At 35.8% G+C, this 22,696-nt stretch overlaps 1 protein-coding gene across 5 annotated transcripts in view; it reads right to left on the reverse strand.

The window, feature by feature from the left end:
* U2SURP (U2 snRNP associated SURP domain containing) overlaps positions 1–22,491 on the reverse strand; it is a 49,782-nt gene extending 27,291 nt beyond the window's left edge. For 2 of the 5 annotated variants that reach the window (XM_065942139.1, XM_065942140.1), the window contains exons 1-13: positions 22,380–22,490; positions 13,467–13,511; positions 12,016–12,147; positions 9,897–9,995; positions 7,750–7,864; positions 7,034–7,167; positions 4,857–4,924; positions 4,250–4,344; positions 4,131–4,166; positions 3,962–4,044; positions 2,784–2,949; positions 2,405–2,616; positions 1,417–1,460 (exon numbers count right to left, since the gene is read on the reverse strand). In XM_065942139.1, the coding sequence (XP_065798211.1) occupies positions 1,417–1,460; positions 2,405–2,616; positions 2,784–2,949; positions 3,962–4,044; positions 4,131–4,166; positions 4,250–4,344; positions 4,857–4,924; positions 7,034–7,167; positions 7,750–7,864; positions 9,897–9,995; positions 12,016–12,147; positions 13,467–13,511; positions 22,380–22,424 (1,274 nt within the window). In that variant the 5' untranslated portion in view covers positions 22,425–22,490. Of the gene's footprint in view, positions 1–1,416; positions 1,461–2,404; positions 2,617–2,783; positions 2,950–3,961; positions 4,045–4,130; positions 4,167–4,249; positions 4,345–4,856; positions 4,925–7,033; positions 7,168–7,749; positions 7,865–9,896; positions 9,996–12,015; positions 12,148–13,466; positions 13,512–22,379 lie in introns of those variants that run through there. The other 3 variants (XM_065942142.1, XM_065942141.1, XM_065942143.1) reach the window with 3 other exon arrangements.
* Positions 22,492–22,696: the final 205 nt, after the last annotated feature.

Consider the following 22,696-nt stretch of genomic DNA (forward strand, 5'->3'; position numbering starts at 1 on the left):
ATACTACACATCCAGAAACTTCTATGAATTAAGTCAAAAACAACTTGCATATTAAAGATAGATGAAAAACGGTTTAGCAAGTTTAAAACAAAGGATTCATTGTAATGGTGAGTCAAGACTTTACAGCAAAATGTATACTCAAAATCTTATTTAGAAATAAGCTGAGCCATATGTAAAACTAATACTGGATATATACTTTTTGAGTGCTGCAAATACACTTCCCTATGAGTTCTTTACCAGTGGGGAAAAAACCCACTACAGTTTTAAACAGGCTTGTAACTGATAAATCTATTCTTAGAAAATATAAAGTTTAAAAGAAGTTCTAAAATGCTTCATGATTATTTAAAATCAAAATCTGACAATTAGTTGTTGCTAACTTAAATTCAAGATTCTTAAAGAATTGTAATCACTTATCCTTAAGGATTATGTGCTTATTTTTAAAAGGGTGACTTTTCTATCAGAATGGAACAGTGTAGTACAAAAAGATGATATAAGTGCATTATTTTATTTTAAAATGGTAATTATCTTATTCTGGGCAACAACAACAAAAAAACAAAAATTGTCTCTCAGTTATAATAAAACCACATTTACTGGAGTCGATCGTACCAATGTCTGGTCAAAAACTGTATACTTTCCCAATCCATCCCATGATGTTTTCCTGGTCCCCCGCTGCCGCAGACAGTTCAGCTGGTGTTGCTCACCAAGGCCAATGTCAAAGAGAATTTGGTATTCTTTTGTGTTCATTTATTATTCAACCAGTGTTGTGTTCCTGTGTTTGGGAAAAGGCTTAGCTTGACTGAGCAAGAGCATACCTATAGCATGAATTCTTCTGCTTTAACATTATGTTGGAAAAGAAAAAAAGGAAGAAAAGAAAATAAAAAGAATTCCAAAAACTTTTATTAAAAAAAAATTCTAGTTATGCCCAGTGTTCATAAAAACAACAGAAATTCCTTCTTAAAATCATTTAGGAAAAAAATAAAGCTACGCTTTCAGTAAAGAAAATTCAAACTAAGGTTGTACACTAAACACAGACAATTCAGAACCAAGAAAAAATAACAGATCAAGTCAAAATGTAACATCACCTAAAATTTAAGATATATTTAAAACACCTACTTTCCCGTCACAGTAGTCTAGTATTATTAGACTAGCAACTCCAGATTAAATCTATTAAACACATTCTAACTGCTAAAGCTATAAAATTTCCTACACTGGTAACAAGAAAAACAAAAAAAGATAATGACATAAAATTGCAAAGTGTACTAAAGTTGATTAAACTTCACATATCCCCCCAAAAAGTACTGGGAAGGAACCATTGCTCAGTCAAGATACTACCTTTTCCTCAACACTATTTTTTTTTAAATTCAGAAGGGGATATTGTCTATATTTAGATCAGTAATAATAAAGAAAAACATGTACCTTTCTGTTGGGATAACCACTTTGACTATGGCTTGCGACAGAGTCTGTATATGAAGTCACATCAGATAATAAACATAGAATATGTGAGTATTGTTAACAAGTAACAAGCAAAAATATACATATGCATTGAAAATACTACACAACTAATCACAAGTTTTGCAGGCAATCACTGCATCTGAAGTAATTATACACTAAGCAATTACATAAATGCAAATGGATGTGTTCAGTGAACAATAAACGTTCACCAAATGCAAAGAATCAGAACATTCCTGCCAGAATGCACATCAATGCACTGAAATAGGTACTACACTGAGAATTATCAGATAAAGATTTTAATTTGTGAAATAATTAACTGCTTGCCTCTAGCCACACAGTTTGCTACTTTGTTCCCAAGCCTTTAAAACCAGCCCTGTCATTTTTAAGTGTAATTAATTCATAATAGAACCAACAAATTCTTATAATTTGAAATTAAGTTGGTTTTATGTTTAATAAAAAGAAAATACTCACCCTTTGCTTTTAAGAGTAAACTTTTTAAAAACCACATAGGCTCTCAAATACTCTAATACCTCAGATCTTGAAAAGTTATTAGCTAGTTGCCATCCAAACAATTTAACTATTTAACTCCTAGAGTCTTTCTAATTGAAAAGGCACTTAACCAATACAAAGTATCACTTTCTCAAAATAAATTTAGATACTACACTTAAGCAAACCTGGATACAACAGAGGACAAAGGAAACAAAACAAAACAAAAAAATTTAATAAGAGGTCAAAAAAGGAATGGTGGCCACAAATAAAAATATGATCTATTATCCCAGTACAGGGTTTCCATGGGCTAAAGGCAGGGAACACATCTAAGTTATTTCTTTTTCTTTAACAGTTGCCAAACAGAATTACACACACATTTTCTATAAAATTGTTGAAAAGAAATACTACCACAGATTTAGTATTTACAAATTAGATGCGGCCCTATGTACATTTTTTAAATTACCTTCTCAAAATCCTCCTTGTTTTTAGGTGGTGGTAACATGGGAGCATTGGGGTTTTTTAACCGCTCTCTAGGCTGCGCATTAAAAGGCAGTCCTGATGGAGGTGGGGGAAGTGTATGTTCCATCATGGAAGGCGGAATGTATATTGGATGTGGAGGAATAGGCACAGCTTTACCCCAACCTAACTTCATTTCAAAAGACATAATCATCTTTCCTAAAAGAAACAAAAGAAAAGTCACATTGGTAACTCTCAAAGACTCTCTAGTGATATGAATTAATTTCCACATTTAACCCTTTACACTTCTGGTTCATTTTCCCCATAGAGTTTTGAAACTTTTCAAATCCAAAACAATGTATGAATTTTATGATGGACTTCCTTACCATTTAAATTTTTTAAAGCTCTTTCAGCATCTCTTCTGTTCATAAAGGCCACAAAGCCACAATTTCTCTCTCTTGCCCTTTCTTCATCAGTTCTAGGCCACATAATTTTCACACTGGCTAATGGTCCAAATCTTCCAAATTCTTGGCACAACATTTCTTCATTCATCTATTAAAAGGTGTAACATATTTTTAGTATGCAAAGAAGAAAGAAAAAAGAATTCTATACAATGGAAAGCAAAGTAATTTTGCAAGATAAGAAGAGACCTATCAATGTTAAAATTTTCCATCCAAGTACTAGGACCTCTACAAGGGGAAAATTCTGCCTTCATTGGCATTCATAAATCTTTTCATTCCAGAAACATTCTGTTTTACAGAAGTGGCCAAGTAAAGACACTGGGAGGCTGGAGAAATAAAAAACACACCTTTACCTTCATTATTCCTCCTTTTGAGAGTCTGCATCTAAAATAAGCTATAGCAATGATCTATTTTACAACAATGATTTGTTCAGCATTTACCAACATTTTTCAGGCAGCAAATGATAATCATACTTAAATCAAGGAGGAAATATTTCTTGGCAATGAAAAAAATAAAAGACCTGATTACTTTTTTCTTTTCCAGCACCCAGCTACCAGTATAATCAAGAAAAGACAAAACGGAAAATGGTAAAAATGCAATGAGGTCCAAAACATGTATTATATTTTAAGATATTAAGCATAACAACCACTACATTCAGTTAAGAATATAGCAGTGGCAAGAATTAAAATATAAAAGGCAGCAGAAGTATTATTTTGCTATTATGGAGACAAAAAATGAAAAAAGGAAATCCATAAGGAGGCAGGCTATATCAGAAGGAGACAGTCTAAAAAGAATACTGTCCACCACTGGTCATATCCTGATTTGATAAATAAAATCAGCACCTAGGGAAACATTTCAAAATCAGAGTACAGTCCAGCTATAAAAAGAGGAGACAAGTCCTCAATAGTTAGAGCAAGAAAATTTGACCTGCATCATCAGTAAGGCTTAATTTCACAAGATAAGTTTAGTTCCTACCTAGTTCTACCAAATCTGCTTATTTCACATTCTTGACTTCATTTTTTTTAATACTGATTGACAAAGCAGTTTCCCAGCAAAACCATGCACTATAGGAGCCAATATCCACCTTGCTTCCCCAGCATTACCTGCGGGTTAATGTTCCCAAGGTACAGATTAGTGGTGCTTGGGTCACCTACATCATGTGAACCAGGTGCATAATCATCAAGAACTGTGAGAAAGAGGAAAAAATTACAACCTGCAAAACACAAAGTCTGGACAATTTCTATGAGCTAAAAAAGCAAAAAACTGTATTACCACCAGATGATCGATTTCTTCTTGAAGGCGCGTCCACTTTAAAAGAAGAAAAAGAAAGCAATTCTTAGTTTTTAGAATAGTTCATCACAAATATAAACATTAAAATAAATGTCACTTACTAGAACGACGCTGACCATCAGAATCTGACTGTGGAGGTTCAAATCGACTTAACCTGCCTTTTGTTTTATGTCTCTCATCACGCTCTTCTTGAATTCTGTTGAAAATATATATCATCACTAATAATGAGCCAAAATTTGGTTGTTCACATTTGAAAACAGAACTTATCCAGATGTCATCTTCAAATAACTAAAAGTGTCCCTCAGCTACAAATCATGAGCAAATTTCTGATATATCATATAAGCAAAAGAATATAAAGCCCACTTTTAAGATGAAAAGGAAATTCAACATGAAAAACACTCAAATTTGTTCCTTCTTGGCTAAGACAGACCACTCCTCACCCCTATCCCATTGACCATACTGTTTCCACTGCAAACAGGACTCCGGACATTAGTTAAATTCAACTTAATTGAATCCATACAATGCAAGCAACCTAGATGCTGCACAAAATGCTAATTTACTGTCAAGTACACCCCACAAAATATCTAAAACAGCTTTATGTAAGCCAGTTAGTAAAAACAAACTGGTAGACTACATTCTTCACACCTGCATCTATAAGAATCAGCTCAAAATACCTATGAAAGCCATTCTCAACACTATAAAACTTACTGTTTCAATTCTTCTTTGAAGAGTTCCAAATTGCTTTTTTTCTTTTCTTTCTCCCCTTTCTTCAGTGGCTATGAAGGATATGATAAGTTATACTTCAAACAAAACAAGGTTAAACAAAACTAATGGTTTGACAATCAGATCACTTTAAATATACTTTTATTTTTGTGCCAATTATGATCTAATTATTTAAAAAGAAGGAATGCTTCTGTTACCACTGAACTGTCTGTCCTTCCTGTTCTCTAAAACTAAGAATTTAACAATTAAATTATTAAAACAACAAGCAGCAGTCTTAAAGTAAAGGAGACACCAACTTTATCCTCTCCTTAAATAAAAGTCTACAATCGTTAGGCCAGAATACTGCTGGAGGAGCACTGGCGGGAAAATTAATAAACATAAAGTAACTGAATTGTCATGTAAATAACTGCCATGAACAACTACCAGAAATATGCACTCTTCAAAACAATCACCTTGGAGGAAATAAACTATTGAAACAAACAGCAACGCTGCTGGAATTTCTCTCTTAAAACTGCTTCCAAAAATGTTTTGGGGATCCTTATTTTAAAAGATCCTTATTTAAAATCCTTATTATTTTATTTTGGGATCCTTATTTTAGGATCCTTAATTCAGTGAGGAAGAATAGTCTTTTTAACAAAGGGAGGTAGGTAAACTGAATATACAAACATAAAAAAGAATGAAATTGGACCTCTACCTCATTCCATATACAAAAATTAACTCAAATGATTCATGGATCTCAATATAAGAACCAAAACTATAAAACTCTTAGGAAAACATAGTGAATCATCATGAGCCTGAATTAGGCAACAGTTTCTTAGATATGATACCAAGAAAAACAAAAGAAAACAACTGGTATATTGAACATCATCAAAATTATAAGCTTTTGTTCTTCAAAGGACACGATCAAAAAAGGACAAAAGAAAACCCAAAGGAAGAAAACAACATAGTGGGTAAGAGACCTGATTCCAAAAGCTGTAAAAATCTTAGAACTCAACAAATAAAAAGACAACTCAATTAAAAATGTGCCAAGAATCAGAAAAGACATTTCTCTAAAGAAGACTACAAACGGATAAGAAATAAAAAGATATTCAACATCACTAAGCAAGTGCAAATCAAATTGTAATTAGGTACAACTTCGCATCGACTAAAATAAATTTTAGCAAGTGGTGATACAATTTCACTAGGAATATATATTAAGAGAAAAAACATATATGTCCACAGAAGACTATACATGAATCTTTTCAGAAGTATACCCATAATAGCCAAAAAGTGGAAACAACCCAAATGTCCATCGAGATGGATAAACAATACACAGCATTATCCATAAAACAGAATACTATTCAACCAAAAAGAGGAATAATGTACTGATGGTGGTTGCCAAACTAAGGATGGGGATAACTAAAAGTATAAAGTTTCCTTCAGGGATAATAAAAATGTTTTGAAATTAGAGATTAGTGATTGTTGTACAACTGTCAACATATTTTAAAAAACACTTTATACTTCTAAAGGGTCAATTTTATGGTGAATTAAATAAAACTGTTTTTTAATTGCTTTCAGAGTCAGATAGGAAAAACCAGTTTTACTATTCAGTATAACCACATTTTCTCATCAAATTTGGCTCCAAATGATAAGACCACATCTACCTACCATCCTCCAGGAAAAATTTCACTCTCAAAAAATAAAAGATTTTCTAACACCAAGAATATATAAAGGAAAATGTCACTAGTTCTGATAGTAATTATCAGATTACTTGGAACATTACCAAACATGTTCCAAGCAACAGACACATTGTTGGAGTACATAGTCTTCCAAATAATTTATATCACACATGCTGATATATTTAAATACCCAAGTTCAGGACTGCTTAAAAAGACAATCCCATTATTTCACATTTATACCTAAAATATAGTTAAGTTTTAACTTACAATATACTATGAGTAACAGCAAAGGTTAACTGCTCAATGAACGTATAGAGTGTCATCTGTGTGTCCCACCCAATTTGTTATCGCTCATCTAGGAAGATTAAGCATCAAAACTCAGTATCTACTCCCAAAAGAATTAAAAACAAGAAACCAAAGTCCTGCTTACAGTGGAAGTACAGAAAATATTATTGGCAGTGTCATCCCTGAACCTAAATGGTCACTTACTTAAGTACGACTTACAGGTTTTTTGGTTTCTATCACAAGAAGAGATGGTGGTCTTTCGTTGGATGACTGATTCGGGGGATTTTTTTGATCTGCAAATCTTGAAGACGGCTTATAGATTTTACCTCTTTTTTCATCTGTTTCATGTTCTTCTGAAATTTAAAATACTAAGTTTCAAAACTAATTTCACATTACATGGATTTTCTTCACCCATTATTTTTATTGAAAATAAAAATTAGTAAATGCTGTTTAGTACTAAGACAGATGACCTGTGACTAAATATGATAATTCAAATACTATTATCTTATTCTCAAAAATACTAGTTTAATCATTTTATAGTAAAACTATAAAATCTATAAAATGGTACAGCTACTTTGGAAAAGAGTATGGTAGTTTCTCAAAAGGTTAAACAAACAGTTACCATATGACCAGAAATTCCACTCCTAGGACTATAAAGTAGAACTATAAAATACATTTTTTCATATGTTTACATGTTTCATATGTTTTCTGCCCTCTTGAAACTTGAAAGGTACTATATATTTAAAAAACTTCCCTGGCTCGTTTCTCCTTAATCCTCATCTGGCCATTTATTTTACTAATAAGCAGCACCACTAGAGGGTGCTGATAGAGAGGAAAATGAAACTGAAAAGCAACCAAACTTTTTTCATCATTACCTACAGACATTCAACCAAGACTACTTCGGTTTGCTCAAGGACTGTAACATTCACACTAACCTTTTGCTGCATTAACAACACCTCCGCGCACAAACGTTTTCACTTTATTACCATCACTTCCTTCAAAAGCAGCAAGAAATTCCTCATAAATCTCAGCAGCTGCCTTTTCATCCTCCTAAATACACATGAAAATATTAACATCACTTGACAGAAAAATTATTGTACATAGGGTGAAACTCATCAAGGAATAATGTAAACAGAATCTCTCCCTCCAATGGGGAAAGCAGTTAGTAAGCACTCCCACTAGGCAATAATACCTAATCCTTAGTAGATATTAATTAACGTTGAAATTAAGAAGGACTTTGCTCCTCTACTAATAATCTGTGGGACAAAAAAAAAGGATACACCAAATAACTTTGTTTAGAGACAACTCAAGGGTGCAACTGTGTGACAACTGACTACAAACACTATATTATTCTATTAATGTTTATGACAATTCTAAGGCACAACAACTTAATTCAGTGACTGTAAACATTTCTTTCACAAACCAACAAAGACATAAGTAATTAGAAGTTTGAAAAAGCTTCAAACAGTTTGCATTAAATATCTCCAGACAGTTTGCATTAAAGAAAAAACCTTCAGTGGAACCCTGACAATTTAACTATTCTAAATGTCCCTAAAACATGTATGACTTGAAGGACAAGTAGAGCAGAACAGAAAATACAGAAATAAATCCAACAGCATGTGAAAATTTTGTGTTGTTGTTTAGTTGCTAAGTCATGTCCAACTCCTGTGACCACATAGGCTGTGGCCCACCAGAGCCCTCCTCTGTCCATGCAATTTCTCAGGCTAAGAATACTGGAGTGGGTTGCCATTTCCTTCTCCAGGGGATCTTCCCGACCCAGGGACTGAACCCGCGTCTCAGGCATTGCAGGCGGATTCTTTACCACTGAGGAACCAGGGAAGCCAGGTTCCTGGAAGTAGAAATTCAGTATTCAACAACTTGATAGCTATTTAAAAGAAATAATAAAAATGAACCAATTCTTCACATCATACTCTATGAGAAATTGCAATAAGATTTAATTTTTTAAAATGTAGGTATGAGAAAAAAATGAGGGAATTCCTTATAAGCTTGGAATAAAAAAAACAGAACTGAAAAATCAGAAATCAGAAGACTGGTAGTAAATCTGCCCATGACAAAAAATAGTTTCTGCATAGAAAAAAACACCAGAAGCAAAATAAAAAGGCAATCCACAAACTGAGGAAAAAGCACTGTACCTTGTGTCACACCCAAGTGTTAAAATAAACTTAAACAGGAATTTCTAAAAACAGATATCCTTCTAAGAGAAATACTGCTTTAGATATAAGCAGACAGTGCACAAAAACAAACACAAGAAAAGTTGTTCAATCTTACTTATAAGAGAAATGCAAATTTAAAACTACTTTGAGATTCCATTTTTCACCTACCAGATTGGCAAAACGTCTTCAAAAACTCCTGTTGGCAAAGCTATGGGGAAACAACCTCTCAAACATTGCTTATAGGGATGCCAGATGGACCTGCCCATATAGACAGCGATTTAACACCATTTAGCATAATTATAACTATACATGTACCATTCAATGCAGTAATCTCACTTACAGGAATATATCCTAAGAGTATACTAGGAGTAAACCCAAATGCAAAACACTACCCTAACTGCACTACTGGAAACAACAAAAGACCAAAACATTAATTCCCTCAATAGGGATTCCAGCGAATGTAGAATTTTAGTAATTAACGATCGCATATCTATATAGCTTCAAAAAAGAACAAGCAACGCTTCAATATACTTGCAGTGATCTCTGAGAGACAATGTTACGTGAAAAAAGCAAAGTGAAGGAAAGGGTACTGTATTAAGTAAAATACTGTTCATCTAAAAAAAAGCAGGCACAACACACATTTACACATACTTGCTTACACAAGAAGAAGAGAGCAGAAAATAATCAAAACTGTCACACAGAAGAGAGGAAATGATGGAGGAGAAAGGCGTAAAGCTGGACTTCACTGAATATATCCTGTGTTATATACACTTAACTTGGGGTAGGAGCTGAGAATACCCTGGAAATCAAAAATCTTTGAAAAACATTTCTCTACTGTCCATACACTTAAAGCCTCCTTAGATACATTTGACTGACAAAGATAACTAAAAATACATTCTAAGCATTACCTTCTTCTTTAATTCTTCTTGCTCCTTCTTACTCAAAGTTCGCTTAGCTGTACTCATTTTTCCAATACTGAATGCTTTAAGTTTGTTTTCTAGAAGAGGCTGTGAAAAGGTAAAAAGCATACACCTTTACATACACATTCACAATGTTACCTATAATTCTTCTAACTCAATGTTATCTATAACCTTGAGGTTATTAACAAGTTAATTGAGTTAGTAACATACAAAAGTCATTTTTAAATAAAAATAAAACACAAAGAGACACTAAGGCTTATAACACATTCAACCTACTTGTTGGCAAGAAGAATAAAAGCACTTGAGGAGGGAAAGTATACATGTTTCTGGGTAAAATAAGCAGTGATAGAAAACAGACTTCCAAATACAGAGGAAGAGCATGTATTTCCATGGTTGAAAAGAAGGAATTATTACCATCTACAACTCCCAATTCCGGTGCAAAAATCACATCACTTCCTTTTATAACTCAGCAAATTACTTCACTCTTCATCAATAAAAATGATATTTATGAACATAATTTCATTTTCATTGCTGGGAAAATACCACATACCATGTTCTAGGTTTCAGTAAGGATGCAGTTACCAATTAATTCTGAATAGGAAACAGTAATTTTAACGAAGTCTTCATTTATGTAAGTTAGAAGCAATTTCCTTCTGAAATATGGTGTGAATAAACTGTAGACTCTTAATTATTGTCATTCATTTGAATGTTAATTTTGATTCATAAAGTTCTCTTTTGATTCATAAAATTTTAAAAGAGAGGAATGTTTATTAAATACAGCCTAAATATTAACCTGCAATTGAAATCTGAATATTCCTCTTTCATCTACCAAAATGAGACTTACTTATAAGACTATCATTCCCCTGGTTGCTAAACAGGCTTGCTCTTGGTGAGACACATAATGGAAAGGTAATACAGCAATGCCTTAAAGTTACATTTAAATCCCTCTGAAAAGATAAAAGCAGTTCTTAACTCAAAAGTCACTACTGGTTTCATGAATAGATTTCAAAGTGAATTTTTTTCCAAAACAGACAGGAAAATGTTTGGCCATCATTCAGCACCTTTGGTTTCAACTTCTTTGGTTTAAACAAATGGTAAAATTACACATAAATTCAATGAAAAACAAAGTTTTACAAAACAAAATTTTTGTCCTCAATTTTATTTATATATTAGGAGCTAAATTTAGACACCTAAGAAAGAAATGGTTAAGGAAATCATAGAATATTTATTCAAAAAAATGTAATGATTCATTAAAAAGTCTGCTTATAGAATTTTTCCTAGAAATAAAAAAAATTAGACCTGAGAGTCTTTTAAAATGTGTTCCTATAAAATAGACCTCAATGAAGTAAATATATATTTATGCTTACAAATACTAAACAAGAAAAATAAAGTGTTACCAATGTCAACACTGGCTGGTAATAACTGTTTTATTCTATTTTCCAAATTTAACCATGACAAGAAAACATTATTTGAAATTTTAAAAAGACTAAAAGTACAAGAGTATTTTGCAGATACATGCAATATCTCCTCTGGGTGCCTGGGTGGCCCTGGGCCCTGCACTGACCAGCAGAGTGAATAGCACCTGCTCCTGTTTGCTTCCCAGGGTGAGATTACACATAAAGCTCCCTGAGGACAAGTGTGTTTTGGGAATTCCCTGGAGGTTCAGTGGTTAGGATACTGTGCTTCCAGTGCAGGGGGCGGAGGTTTGATCCCTGATCAGGGAACTAAGATCCTGGATGCCACATGACACAGCCAAAAAGGGAAAAGTGTTTTAAACATTTGTGTATTTCCAGTGACTGGCCTCTGGCACTTGGTTCAGTAAAGGTTTGGCCAGAGGGGCAAATAATAAACCGATTAGCCTTTTTACATACAATCACTCCTTGGCTTTTTTAAATAAAATTTTTAAATGAAACATTATCTTACACATGACTTAAAAAACATTCCTTTAGATCAGTTTATTTACTGTTAACCCAAAGAGAATAATGAATGCTATTTTCAAATAGTACAAAATGAAACAAATACAAAACCAAGACACTTTAACTACCAAATTCAATTAAAGACACATCCAAATCATTAATTATCCTTTCTAACCTTTATCAATACTTACCCTTGAGATATTCTGATGAGGAGAATCAGAAACATTTTCACGGGCACTCTCATTCCTATAATTATGTTTTCTTGGGCTCTTAGGTCGAGTCCGACTTGGCATATCACTATCTGAGGGTCCAGATGCATCCATCTTCAAGAAAAGGAAAATAAGTTCTTAAGAATCAAACAAGTCGTACTGAAACTAGAAACAACCCAAACATTCCAATACAGACAAACTTCATTATATACTATCAAAATATATCACTACTGACCCCTTAATCTCACCCCTTAATACTATAACTGATTTCATCAGAAAAGTTCTTAAATAAAGAAAGTTTTCAATAACTCTAATTTGGACTTGAAAGTTCAAATTTTATTATCACTAAACAGATTGCTGTCTTCTTTGAAGGAACAGGTATCTTTCTTTCACTTTAAAGAAAATGTCCGCCAAACACCCAAGTCTGATTAACCAGCTTGTGAATCAGTTGTACCTTCAGGTAAAATAGCACTCAATGAGAAAAGGAGCCAGTTTTATTTCACAACTTAATCCCACAAGCACTTTTCCTTAAGACAAATACCACATTTTGGCAGGTAGAAGTGCCTCTCATTTCATCACTCAGAACCCGTACATAAGGACAAGATTCAATATTAATCATTTTTACTGTCTAATCAAGAGAGTTCTTAAGTGAAACTAGCTTATTTTTACCGTGCCCAGTGGAGAAGAATATGACAACTACCAGAACATTTTGGTGACACTGCCTTGATTTGTGCTGAGGTGCCAACAGTTTACCCATCGACTGCTTTTATATCATTAGTGCAAGTGTCAACACAGTGAAGGCAAATGATGTCTTAGTATTATTACAAAAGAATTCTGAATTCAGACTCCCTGAAAAATTCTCAGTCACCACACTCTTCTAGCACTGAAGACCACACTTCTATAGCACTGCTATAATAACACATGGTAATGTTCAAATATTATTCAAAATATAAAAAAGCTTTAAACCACACATCTAGGCCCACCAACAAAGAAACCAGCTTAATAATTATACCTCCCGCATGGAACATTAAGATGTCATTAGAAAGACTAGATTAGAGTTACAGCTGTTGACGTGCAGGGATTTCCAAAAGGTGTACTGTGCAGCGTGAAAAGAATTGTGTATAAACGCAAAACTTGTTTAAGAGATATGTAAACACACACACGTTTATATGCACAAAATTTTACAAGCACAATAAAAAAAGGAAATATACATATTTTGTTTCTAACATGGTTTAAAGGGCCAACTTATGTGAATAATAGAACAGAAAAAGGAACACAAAACATCCAGCAAAAAAGGTTAAAGAAAATAGGCATATACAATGCAATCATATTTATTTATCAAGTAAAATCATAATGGATATATCAAGTAGGGATCTACACAATAAGAAATTAAATTTTAAGGAAAAAAGACAAAGACTGCCTCTTATACTCACATGGACATCTGAAGATCCAGATGAATGAACATCTGATGATCTGGTCTGTAAGTATCAAAAATAAAAATCAACATTTAAATAATGAGAAAAAGTATCATGCTAACAAAGTATTTTTCATGTTATACAGACTTATTAATCTTTCCAAATTAAGAGCAATTTTTTCTCAGCTCATAAAATCAAACAAAGGCAATCTGACTTACAGAAAAAAAAATTGTGATCCAAAATAAATGGGCCAGTCAAGTTCAGTCTTCAAATAATAGTGCTTTTTAATAAGGCCAACTGTTAAAATTTCATCTTTTAAGTTGACCTACAATTTCAGATTACACATAGTGTATAACAAATTTGATTTTTCACTATGCATCTAAGGATGAAAAAGTCCAACTATAAAACTAAATAATGTGAGATATCTTTCTGAAATTTTTACTTGGAGGTCCAGAATTTAACTGTCACTGAGTCATTTTTATCTTTCAAGGTATTGCATAGTAAGATTTTACTTACTTTACATATATTTAAGTATTAAAAGTGAAATCAAGAAACTTGAGATCACAGTTACCTCACTTGAGTCCTCGATTTCAAAAACAAGGCACAACACATTGATTTTTAAGAGAACTGAAGATTTGTATGATGCAGAAAAGAGCAAACAAGATTCCTATGGGTCCACACAGTACTTTTTTACACACATATCTTGTAGTAACATAAGGCTCAACAGCTGATCAGATTTTCATACTGAATCAATTTCCTCCTCCACTGTACTGGACTGAGGCACAACCAGCCCAAGACAACCCAGCACAGAGCCACTTCCCATCTCCATTCTTTCTACCCACCTTTTTATTGGTCCCCAACTTTTATTGTGTCTCTCCTATTTCACTTCCTTTTCCCTGCTAACCTTTCCTAAAAGGCAAGATATATGGGAGGAATTTTTTTTATATTTAAATTTAACCCTGCGAAACATACTTTTTGAATCACAGTTTGAAATGTGCCTCTTTGCAGACACTTAAAAATCCAAGAATAGCTCCTCTTAAAAAAGAAAAAAAGTTCAGTCAAGAGACTGAATTGAACAGGAAAAAACATCCAGTTGCTCTCTGTTAACCCGCTAGGTAGCAAAAAATAACACCCTAGTCATAATAGCAAGAAAAAACATAAAACATCTAGAAACCAACTAAAGAAATAACTCACTATTAAGACAAAGTCAACTATACTTAAATTTATTTTTGTATCTAATGCAATTTCATTCCATAGCTCAAAATCCTAAAGAGAAGTCTCTGCAAGGGGACAAGGGGATTGCCAAAAATAATTCTGAAGTTTGTCCAGAAGAATAAACATGAAAGAGCAGCTATGAAAGTGTTAACCTTTGTTCTTTATGCCACCACATCCAATCATCATTTCTAGGATTTAAACATAATAGCATAGCGTAGGACAATGCATCAGCTGATTAACCCAAGATGGCACTGGACAATATTTACTGCAAACCAAACATTTTCCACTGATAAGCAGCTGCAGTTACAGAGCACTCAGAATAAAACTTTTTTAGGCTTGAGGAGAGTTAAAGAGATGCAGAGTAGTGAAAGGAATAACTAACTTCTTGAGCTAATGGTGCAGGTAAGCAGTAAATGTAACACTACTTTTGAGGCCATGTCTCTGCCTCTACTTAACCTGGAATAGTACTATATTATTTGTCTTGGGTCTGGGTTTTATGTCTTTGCTGAAGAACACCAAATTAGTGATGTTTAATGAGCTTCCGCAGTGCACAGCACAATTCCTCATCCAAGTGAAAAGACCCAAAAGCAAGAAACAAAAGGGGAAAATAAGAGAGGTTTGAGGCAATAAAGAAGCAGACACAAGAAAAATTTATCTCAAGATAGAGAAAGCAGACATGTAATACAAATGTGGGGAAGGACAGCAAAAAAAATTAAAAAAAAAAATCATTCTGAAGGCTGCTGAGGAGAGAGATGAAACCAACTAAACTTCAGAGTAAAACTTTTTTCTGACTGCTCCTACCTTTACTTCAATTGAAAAACCCCCACACCTGAGTTTTTCAAATTACCAAGCTACCCACAGAAACACTGCTCCAGTATTTCCACTCTGCCTGATCTGTTCTCCTATCCCATTTGTCTTCTTCCTGCTCATACCCTCTAAAGCATCAACTCACATCTCTGCAAGCTAAACAATCACTCCCAAAGGAAGTATATCAACACTTCTATTGTACCGAAATGAACCCCGATTTCTTATTTTCAATCTTGGTGCTTCTCCTGGGTTCCAATATGTTCTTAAACAACTTCCTGGACATCTTCACCTGAATGTCTCCAAGTTCCTCAAATCCAGTATGTATAAAATTCCTCCCAAACCGGCTTCTCCTGTTGACCTTATTTCTGTCACTGAATGCTAATTTTCAGTCATAATCTGGAAGTAGTAACATGTTAAGAGCAGATTCTGGAATCAGACTTCCTGTTTTTAGCACTTACCAGCAGCTTTGAAACCTCAGTTCTTTCATATATAAAGCTGACTGTGGTGTTGTGAAGGACAAAGACAGGTGAAGCATTAAGAACAGCACTGGGCCCATAAAAGTGAGCGTTAGCCAGCAGCATTATACCAGGGTCATCATCCTCGACTCCTTCCTCATCCCCCATAATAAACTGAGTCACATTCTGTTTATCCCACCTCTACTAAAACTCTTCTCCAAGACCCTTTTTTCTAAAGATATTACTATGGTTCAGATCTTCCCTTTATTCAACCCATTTACTGGCAACCACTTACTGGTACTGTGTCATGCATTAGAAATATAAAGTAAAATAAGACATAGCTCTTGCCCTTAGGAGCTAATAAAAGAGATGAGAAAAACAGTGTGGCTACACTACCAGAGCATAGAGGACAAGCGAATCTCAGTGGGAGTGGAGACGTTAGAAAAGCTTCCCAGAGAGTATCTGAGGTGAGATTTTTGGAGCAATTTTAATATTTATCAACAGCACTGCAAAAATCTTTATTCTCCTCACTCCCAAATTCTTCTTAAACTGTCTCCAGTATAGTTTTTCTAAAGGTCTTTCTTGTCTTGAATTTTCCACGACTCTCTTATTCCATAGGTTTCAAAGCCTCCACAGTTTAGCTCAAACTAACCTTTCCATCTCAGTAACTTTTATTTCCTATGCAAGAGCCTAATAAATTGGCTAAATGAGACCATTTAGCAATCCATTTCCAAGTGATTTTTATTTTCTTTACTTCGCCCATCTCTTTTGATACCTGTGTCTACCCTTCAAAACTCTGCTCATTGTTCTAAAGCCTCAATTAAATGCCTCCATTCCTGAAGCCTCCCTCAACCCCACCCTCCATTCAGCTGTCATTTCTTTCTCTAAACTTTTAGATGTTTTGGATGGCTCTGCCTTGAACTATTATACATTGACTCTCTTCCACTAGACACCGTGCTCCCCAAAACTGAACTGTCATCTTATTTAAGGTTTTATTCCTCAGACTTAAACACAAGATCTGCCAAGTGACACAGTCCCAATACACTTGCTGATTCAACTGGTTGGAACAAGTACCTACCCAACAAAATTACATTCCATACTATCAATATATACTAAGCTGCCCACTCACCAACAAGGAGCAGCTACCTAGCTGAATACCACTCTCCAAGACAAACCAAAGTCCACCTCTCAAAAAAACTTCATAAACTCACTGAGACAAGCACTATTTAATAGTGTTAAATAACAAGCCTGAAACTATCCTTAAAACTTCATCCAAAATACAAGAAAAGTTTTAAGTACACTATGAATGATCTGCCTTTAATCTAAAATGAGAAAAAATCTAGTGAAAAAACACTGACTGCTCAAGGAAGAGACATCTAATGGTACCAAACAGCCTCAAGTGCTACTGGCAAATGCATCTTCCTTTAAAAAAAAAAAATTATTTCCGCAAAATATCCAGCAAGTGGCTGATACGCAATAAGCTGTTAAAGCTACTTAGTATAAGAGGCAAATTATTTACAATATTAGTATTTTTGAGTTTAATATCCTGTAGGAAGTTTTTTGCTTGTTTCTCCAAAAATGATGCTCTTTATAAAAAGGAATAGAGAGGCAGAAGTCTTCAACTTGCATGGCAAACGAACGTTTTTGTTGATTTATTTTCCAGGAAAAACAAAGCTTCAGGAATAAAAAAATCAGTTCAATCCAATAAGACAGACATTTTAAAAACACGTATCAGCAGTCATATTCAAGAACCAACGCTACAAATACTAAAATTTCTAAAAAGCACCAATCAAGAAAACAAAAGCTCTTAATTCCTCTCTCCACCTCAAAACAGCCTTCCACATAGAAAACTGATCACCTTATATTTTAAGATAAGATGTTTATCTCACAGTTTCAATCATATCATAATGAAGACTCAGTTTAAAACTGGCAAACAACAGAGGCTAATTTCTCAAGGTTTGTGTTTTGTTTGAAGTTTTTGGTCATATTTAATTCTTATATATCTTTAGGTGCCACCAAAAAAAGTACACAGGTAATAATACATACCTAAGGATCACAAGCTATGAATGGATCTTCATCATGTATTATTTCATGCAAGTGAAATATTTTCACTAATCAGCAATCAACATACTGATAGTTCCCACACCAATTTAGAACTGAGCATCCGAGGAAGCCAACAGCATTTTATACTTTGCTCATTTACCTCTCCAACCCAAGCTTTGACAATATGGGAAAAAAATAAAGCACTGTAAGAGTAAAGTAACAGGGCGCACAACTCCACTATACTCGCAGTATTACCAGCACAGCAGATGCAGAGGGAACAAGGACATCACATGCTCTTCATATCCTCATTGTGCTGAGCACGCAACTCTTAAATTCAAAATTTTTATGAACTGGTTTTTATAAACTAAATTCTAAGGAAATATGCTTAATATTTTTCTAAGCAAACAATTATAGACGCTTTGTCTCTCCTCCCAAAATCAAAGCTACAACATGGCACCAAGACCCCACTCCCCCAAAGCACTATTTTAGTCTGGTGATACAGGAATAAATGCACAGGAAATTCTTAGCTAATTCCTAAAATCTTTGCCAAGCTTTAAAATTTAAGTACAGTAAAATTCCACAGAAAACAAAGGATATGTCTTCATTAGGACAACTACACACAAAGGTTAAAACATCTGACTATACACCCTTAATGGAATTTTTAAAGCTAAAAGAAACTGCACTGCTGCTGCTCAGTTGCTCAGTCGCATCCAACTGTGCGACCTTAAATTAAGGACTGTAGCCCACCAGACGACTCAGTCCATGGGATTCTCCAGGCAAAAATACTGGAGTGGACTGCCATTTCCTCCTCCAGGGGATCTTTTCAACCCAGGGATCAAACCTGCATCTCTTGTGTCTCCTGCATTGGCAGGAGGATTCTTTACCACCAGCTCCACGTGGGAAGTCCAAAAGAAACTGTAGAGAATATCTAATTTAATCTCTTTATTTTGTAATTAAGACAGGTCAAATAATTTTGTCACTGTCAATAGCAAAAACTCCTGTCACACATTTTTAAAATTTATTTTACTGAGGTATAACTGACATACAACACTGCATTAATTTCAGGTTTACAACATGATTCATTATTTGTATGTTGTTGTTTAGTTGCTATAAGTCATGTTCAACTCTTTTTGACCTCCTCTGTCCATGAGATTCTCCAGGAAATAATACTGGAGTGGGTTGCCATTTCCTCCTCCAGGGGATCTTACCGACGCAGGGACTGAACCCAAGTCTCCCGCATTGGCAGGTGGGTTCTTTACCACTGAGCCACCAGGGAAGCCTCAGTATTTGTATACACTGCAAAAAGAGCACTACAGTAAGTCTAGTTAATAGCCATTATCAAACACAGTTACAAGAGTTTTTTTTTTTTTCCTTCCTGTGATGAGAACTTTTAAGATCTACTCTGTCAGCAGCTTTTAACTTAAAACTTAAGTTAATACTTACAACTGTTAATTATGGGCTTCCCCGGTGGTTCGGTGGTAAAGAATCCTCCTGCCAATACAGGAGATGCAAGAGACCAGGGTTCATTCAATCCCTGGGTGGGGAAGATCTCCCGGAGGAGGGCATGGCAACCCCCTGCAGTGTTCTTGCCTGGAGAATCCCACAGACAGAGGCGCCTGGTGGGCTACAGTCCATGGGGTCGCACAGAGACAGAACTGAGATAGCATGCACACAGTGTTAACTACAGTTGCCATGCTGTACATTACATCCTCCGGTATATTTTTAAATTAGCATTTTTCTCAGAGTCTAGAAATACGATTGACAAGCCCATATCAACAGGAGTTTATGACCAAAGAATGAACATGAAACTAAAAATCTGTCCACTCCATCTGTACAGTAGAATAGGTCACTCATCTGCACTCTCCAGAGGAAGGGAAATCAAACCAGAGATCAAAGGCTAGAAATCCCAAATACTGCAATATTAAACCAAAATGATCTTATACTCTCCACTAAATTCTAGACCTGAGTTAGAAATAAAAAGCAGCATTATGATAACTGATGACAGATTCTAAATCTCAGGTTTAGAATTTATCCTGACATTTTGAAAAGTAAGTACTTTTTGTTTCCTCTAAGAACAAAAGGGGAGAGGAAAGTAAGTTTTTTAATGTACGTTATAGATATTCACTTATTTAATTCTTACATCCACCCTGTAGAAATGAGATTACATCCATATTACAAACAAGGAAATTTAAGGCTGAAAAAGTTAAGCAATCTGCCTTGATAGCACAAAAGATTTATTATCAAGTCAGGATTTGAATCCAATTATCTTGTTAGCAAAATTCATAATCTCTCTACTACAACATGCACCCTCCATATTAATGGAGCAAATCACATCAAGTCCTGAGATATTTTAATGACATCGGTAGAAAATCTCTTAATAGCATCAACTGATGATAATCTAAAGTAATACAGGGGACTTCCCTGGCATTCCAGTGGTTAAGACTTCACCTTCCAATAATGCAGGGGGTGAGGGTTCCATCCCTGGTCAGGGAGTTAAGATCCCACATGCCTCACGGTCAAAAAAACCAAAATATAAAACAAAAACAATATTGTAAACAATTCAATGAAGACTTTTAACATGGTCCACATTAAAAAAAGAGAAAAACTTTAAAAAGCAATATAAACTGAAAAGATTACTGGAAGATCTAACAATTTACTTATAGAGAACAGCCACACACAACCATGAGAAGTACTATTAGAGCAGGAAGCCTGAACATACACATTAAAATGTTTTCAATGTATCCAAAACCTCAAATAGAAGATACTTAAAATATTTCTTTGAAAAACAAAAATAATGAAGCTTATGCCGTGAATTTTATGGATGCACTAGCTTTCCTGCCCAGGTGGCACTAGTGGTAAAGAACCCACCTGCAATGTAGGAGACACAAGGGAGACGGATTCGATCCCTGTGTTGGTAAGATTCCCTGGAGGAGAAAATGGCAACCCACTCCAGTATTATTTCCTGGAGAATCCCACAGACAGAGGAGCCTGGCGGGCTACGGTCCACAGGATCGCAGAGAGTCTGAAGCGACTCAGCACGCACTTAGCTTTCCTAACAGTTCCCTAAGAGTAAGCAGGCCTGGGCTGGTTTTGTCAGAGTCGGCTGAGGAAGTGGGAAATCATGTATTCAACTATTTCCCTCCTCACCAAGGGAAAAGGTATTCGGGAGGCAACAAACAGCAAGAAATAAACGCCGCATGTAAAGGAGCCAAAACTAGCCCTCTACAATAGTCTCTACACAACTGAAGGATCTCTGAAAAATCCGTTACCGATAACGAATTAGAAACACCATTCACCAAACGGCATAAAGATTACAATTTAACAGAAACTGAGGAAGCAAGTATATAACAGGTTGCGTTTCCTAGAACAAACTGAACGTCAGACATGCTCCGTCTACTGTAAATGTAACTTCTTAAAAACCTACTTGCAATCATACCCACACGTACAGTCCTTAGAACCTTTAAGTATTAAACAGCTTCTCGGATCAGCATCAAAAAGCCTAACAACTACTTCGGGCAGGACCTATTACTTTTAATACCGTGTTGGAGATGAGAAATTTAAAGCAAAAAGTAGATTAAAAGACCCGTCCAAGATGGCAACTTAGAACCTGATGCTAATCACAACCTAACTAACGTTAAACTACTTTCACAGCTCAGGAGTTTCCACAATACATGCACACGGTTCCCTGTAAACTCTAAAGCAATTTACTAATCTTAGGTGGCTTCCGAGTCTATGGAAATTCTCTTTCCAGAAGATGCGGAAGATCCGGAGTCCTGGGAAATGAGCCCTCCAAATATACTTCCTCTTACGTGAGGTAAAACCACGTGTAGAGCGTAGCGTTAACCTTGGCGATGCATCACCGCAAAGGGGAACTCCACTTCCCACCCCGCGTCCCTTCACTATTGGTCCTCCCCTCACAACTGATGGCCCTAAAGATTATTTATTCCCCGGAGGACGTGAGGGAAACCGGGGGAGGCCGGAAGCGTGTGAGATCCAAAACCAAAGAGCCGAGGAAAGGGAGGCAGACACTTAAGCTCGGGGAAGCGATTCCCGCCTCTCCTAGGCTGCGCCGGGCGGCCTGAAGAGCGCAACAAGCTGAAACACCCCGGCGCGTTTTCCGGATTTAAGACTTTAATCTAAATCCCTGATTTCACTCCAGTGCTAAGCTGGGGCCAAAATTCTCACGCCACCGGCCCTGGCCCCCCCCCAGTCTCGAACCGAATCCAGGCTGGGACTAAGGGGAGACACCAGGCCTCTCAACCTGCGCACCACGGTCCGTCTGCGCCCCGGCCTACCGTCGCGACCAGAACACGGACCCCGACCCCAATCTCCTCCCGCTGGCCAGAAGCGTCTATAGTCCCCAGACGACCGTGTTTGAGCCACTGACTTAAGAAGTCCTCTAAGAAATTACCTTTGAACTGGCCTTTTGAGAGCCGCCTGGCGTTTTGTCCGCCATCTTGAGCCTTGCCCCTCCTTCGGCGGCGGCAGCAGCACGGGCGAGTCGAGCACCGAAAGGCTGGATCACAGCGGAGCCCGCCAGAGGCGCCTGCAAGGCTGAATAGTCGACCGCCGACTTGAGGAAATCAAGGAGAGCGGCGCCACGTGACTTCCGGTGTTGAGGATTTTTTTCCTGGGCCCGCCCACTGAATATTTGGGGGCGTCTCCGTGGCGGGTTTTGTTATTGGGCCGGAGAAATTAGTGAATGTTTGTACTACCTTTCCGGGCCGG

Source organism: Muntiacus reevesi, chromosome 8 (assembly GCF_963930625.1).
Source record: "Muntiacus reevesi chromosome 8, mMunRee1.1, whole genome shotgun sequence".
Classification (NCBI taxonomy): Eukaryota; Metazoa; Chordata; class Mammalia; order Artiodactyla; family Cervidae; genus Muntiacus; species Muntiacus reevesi.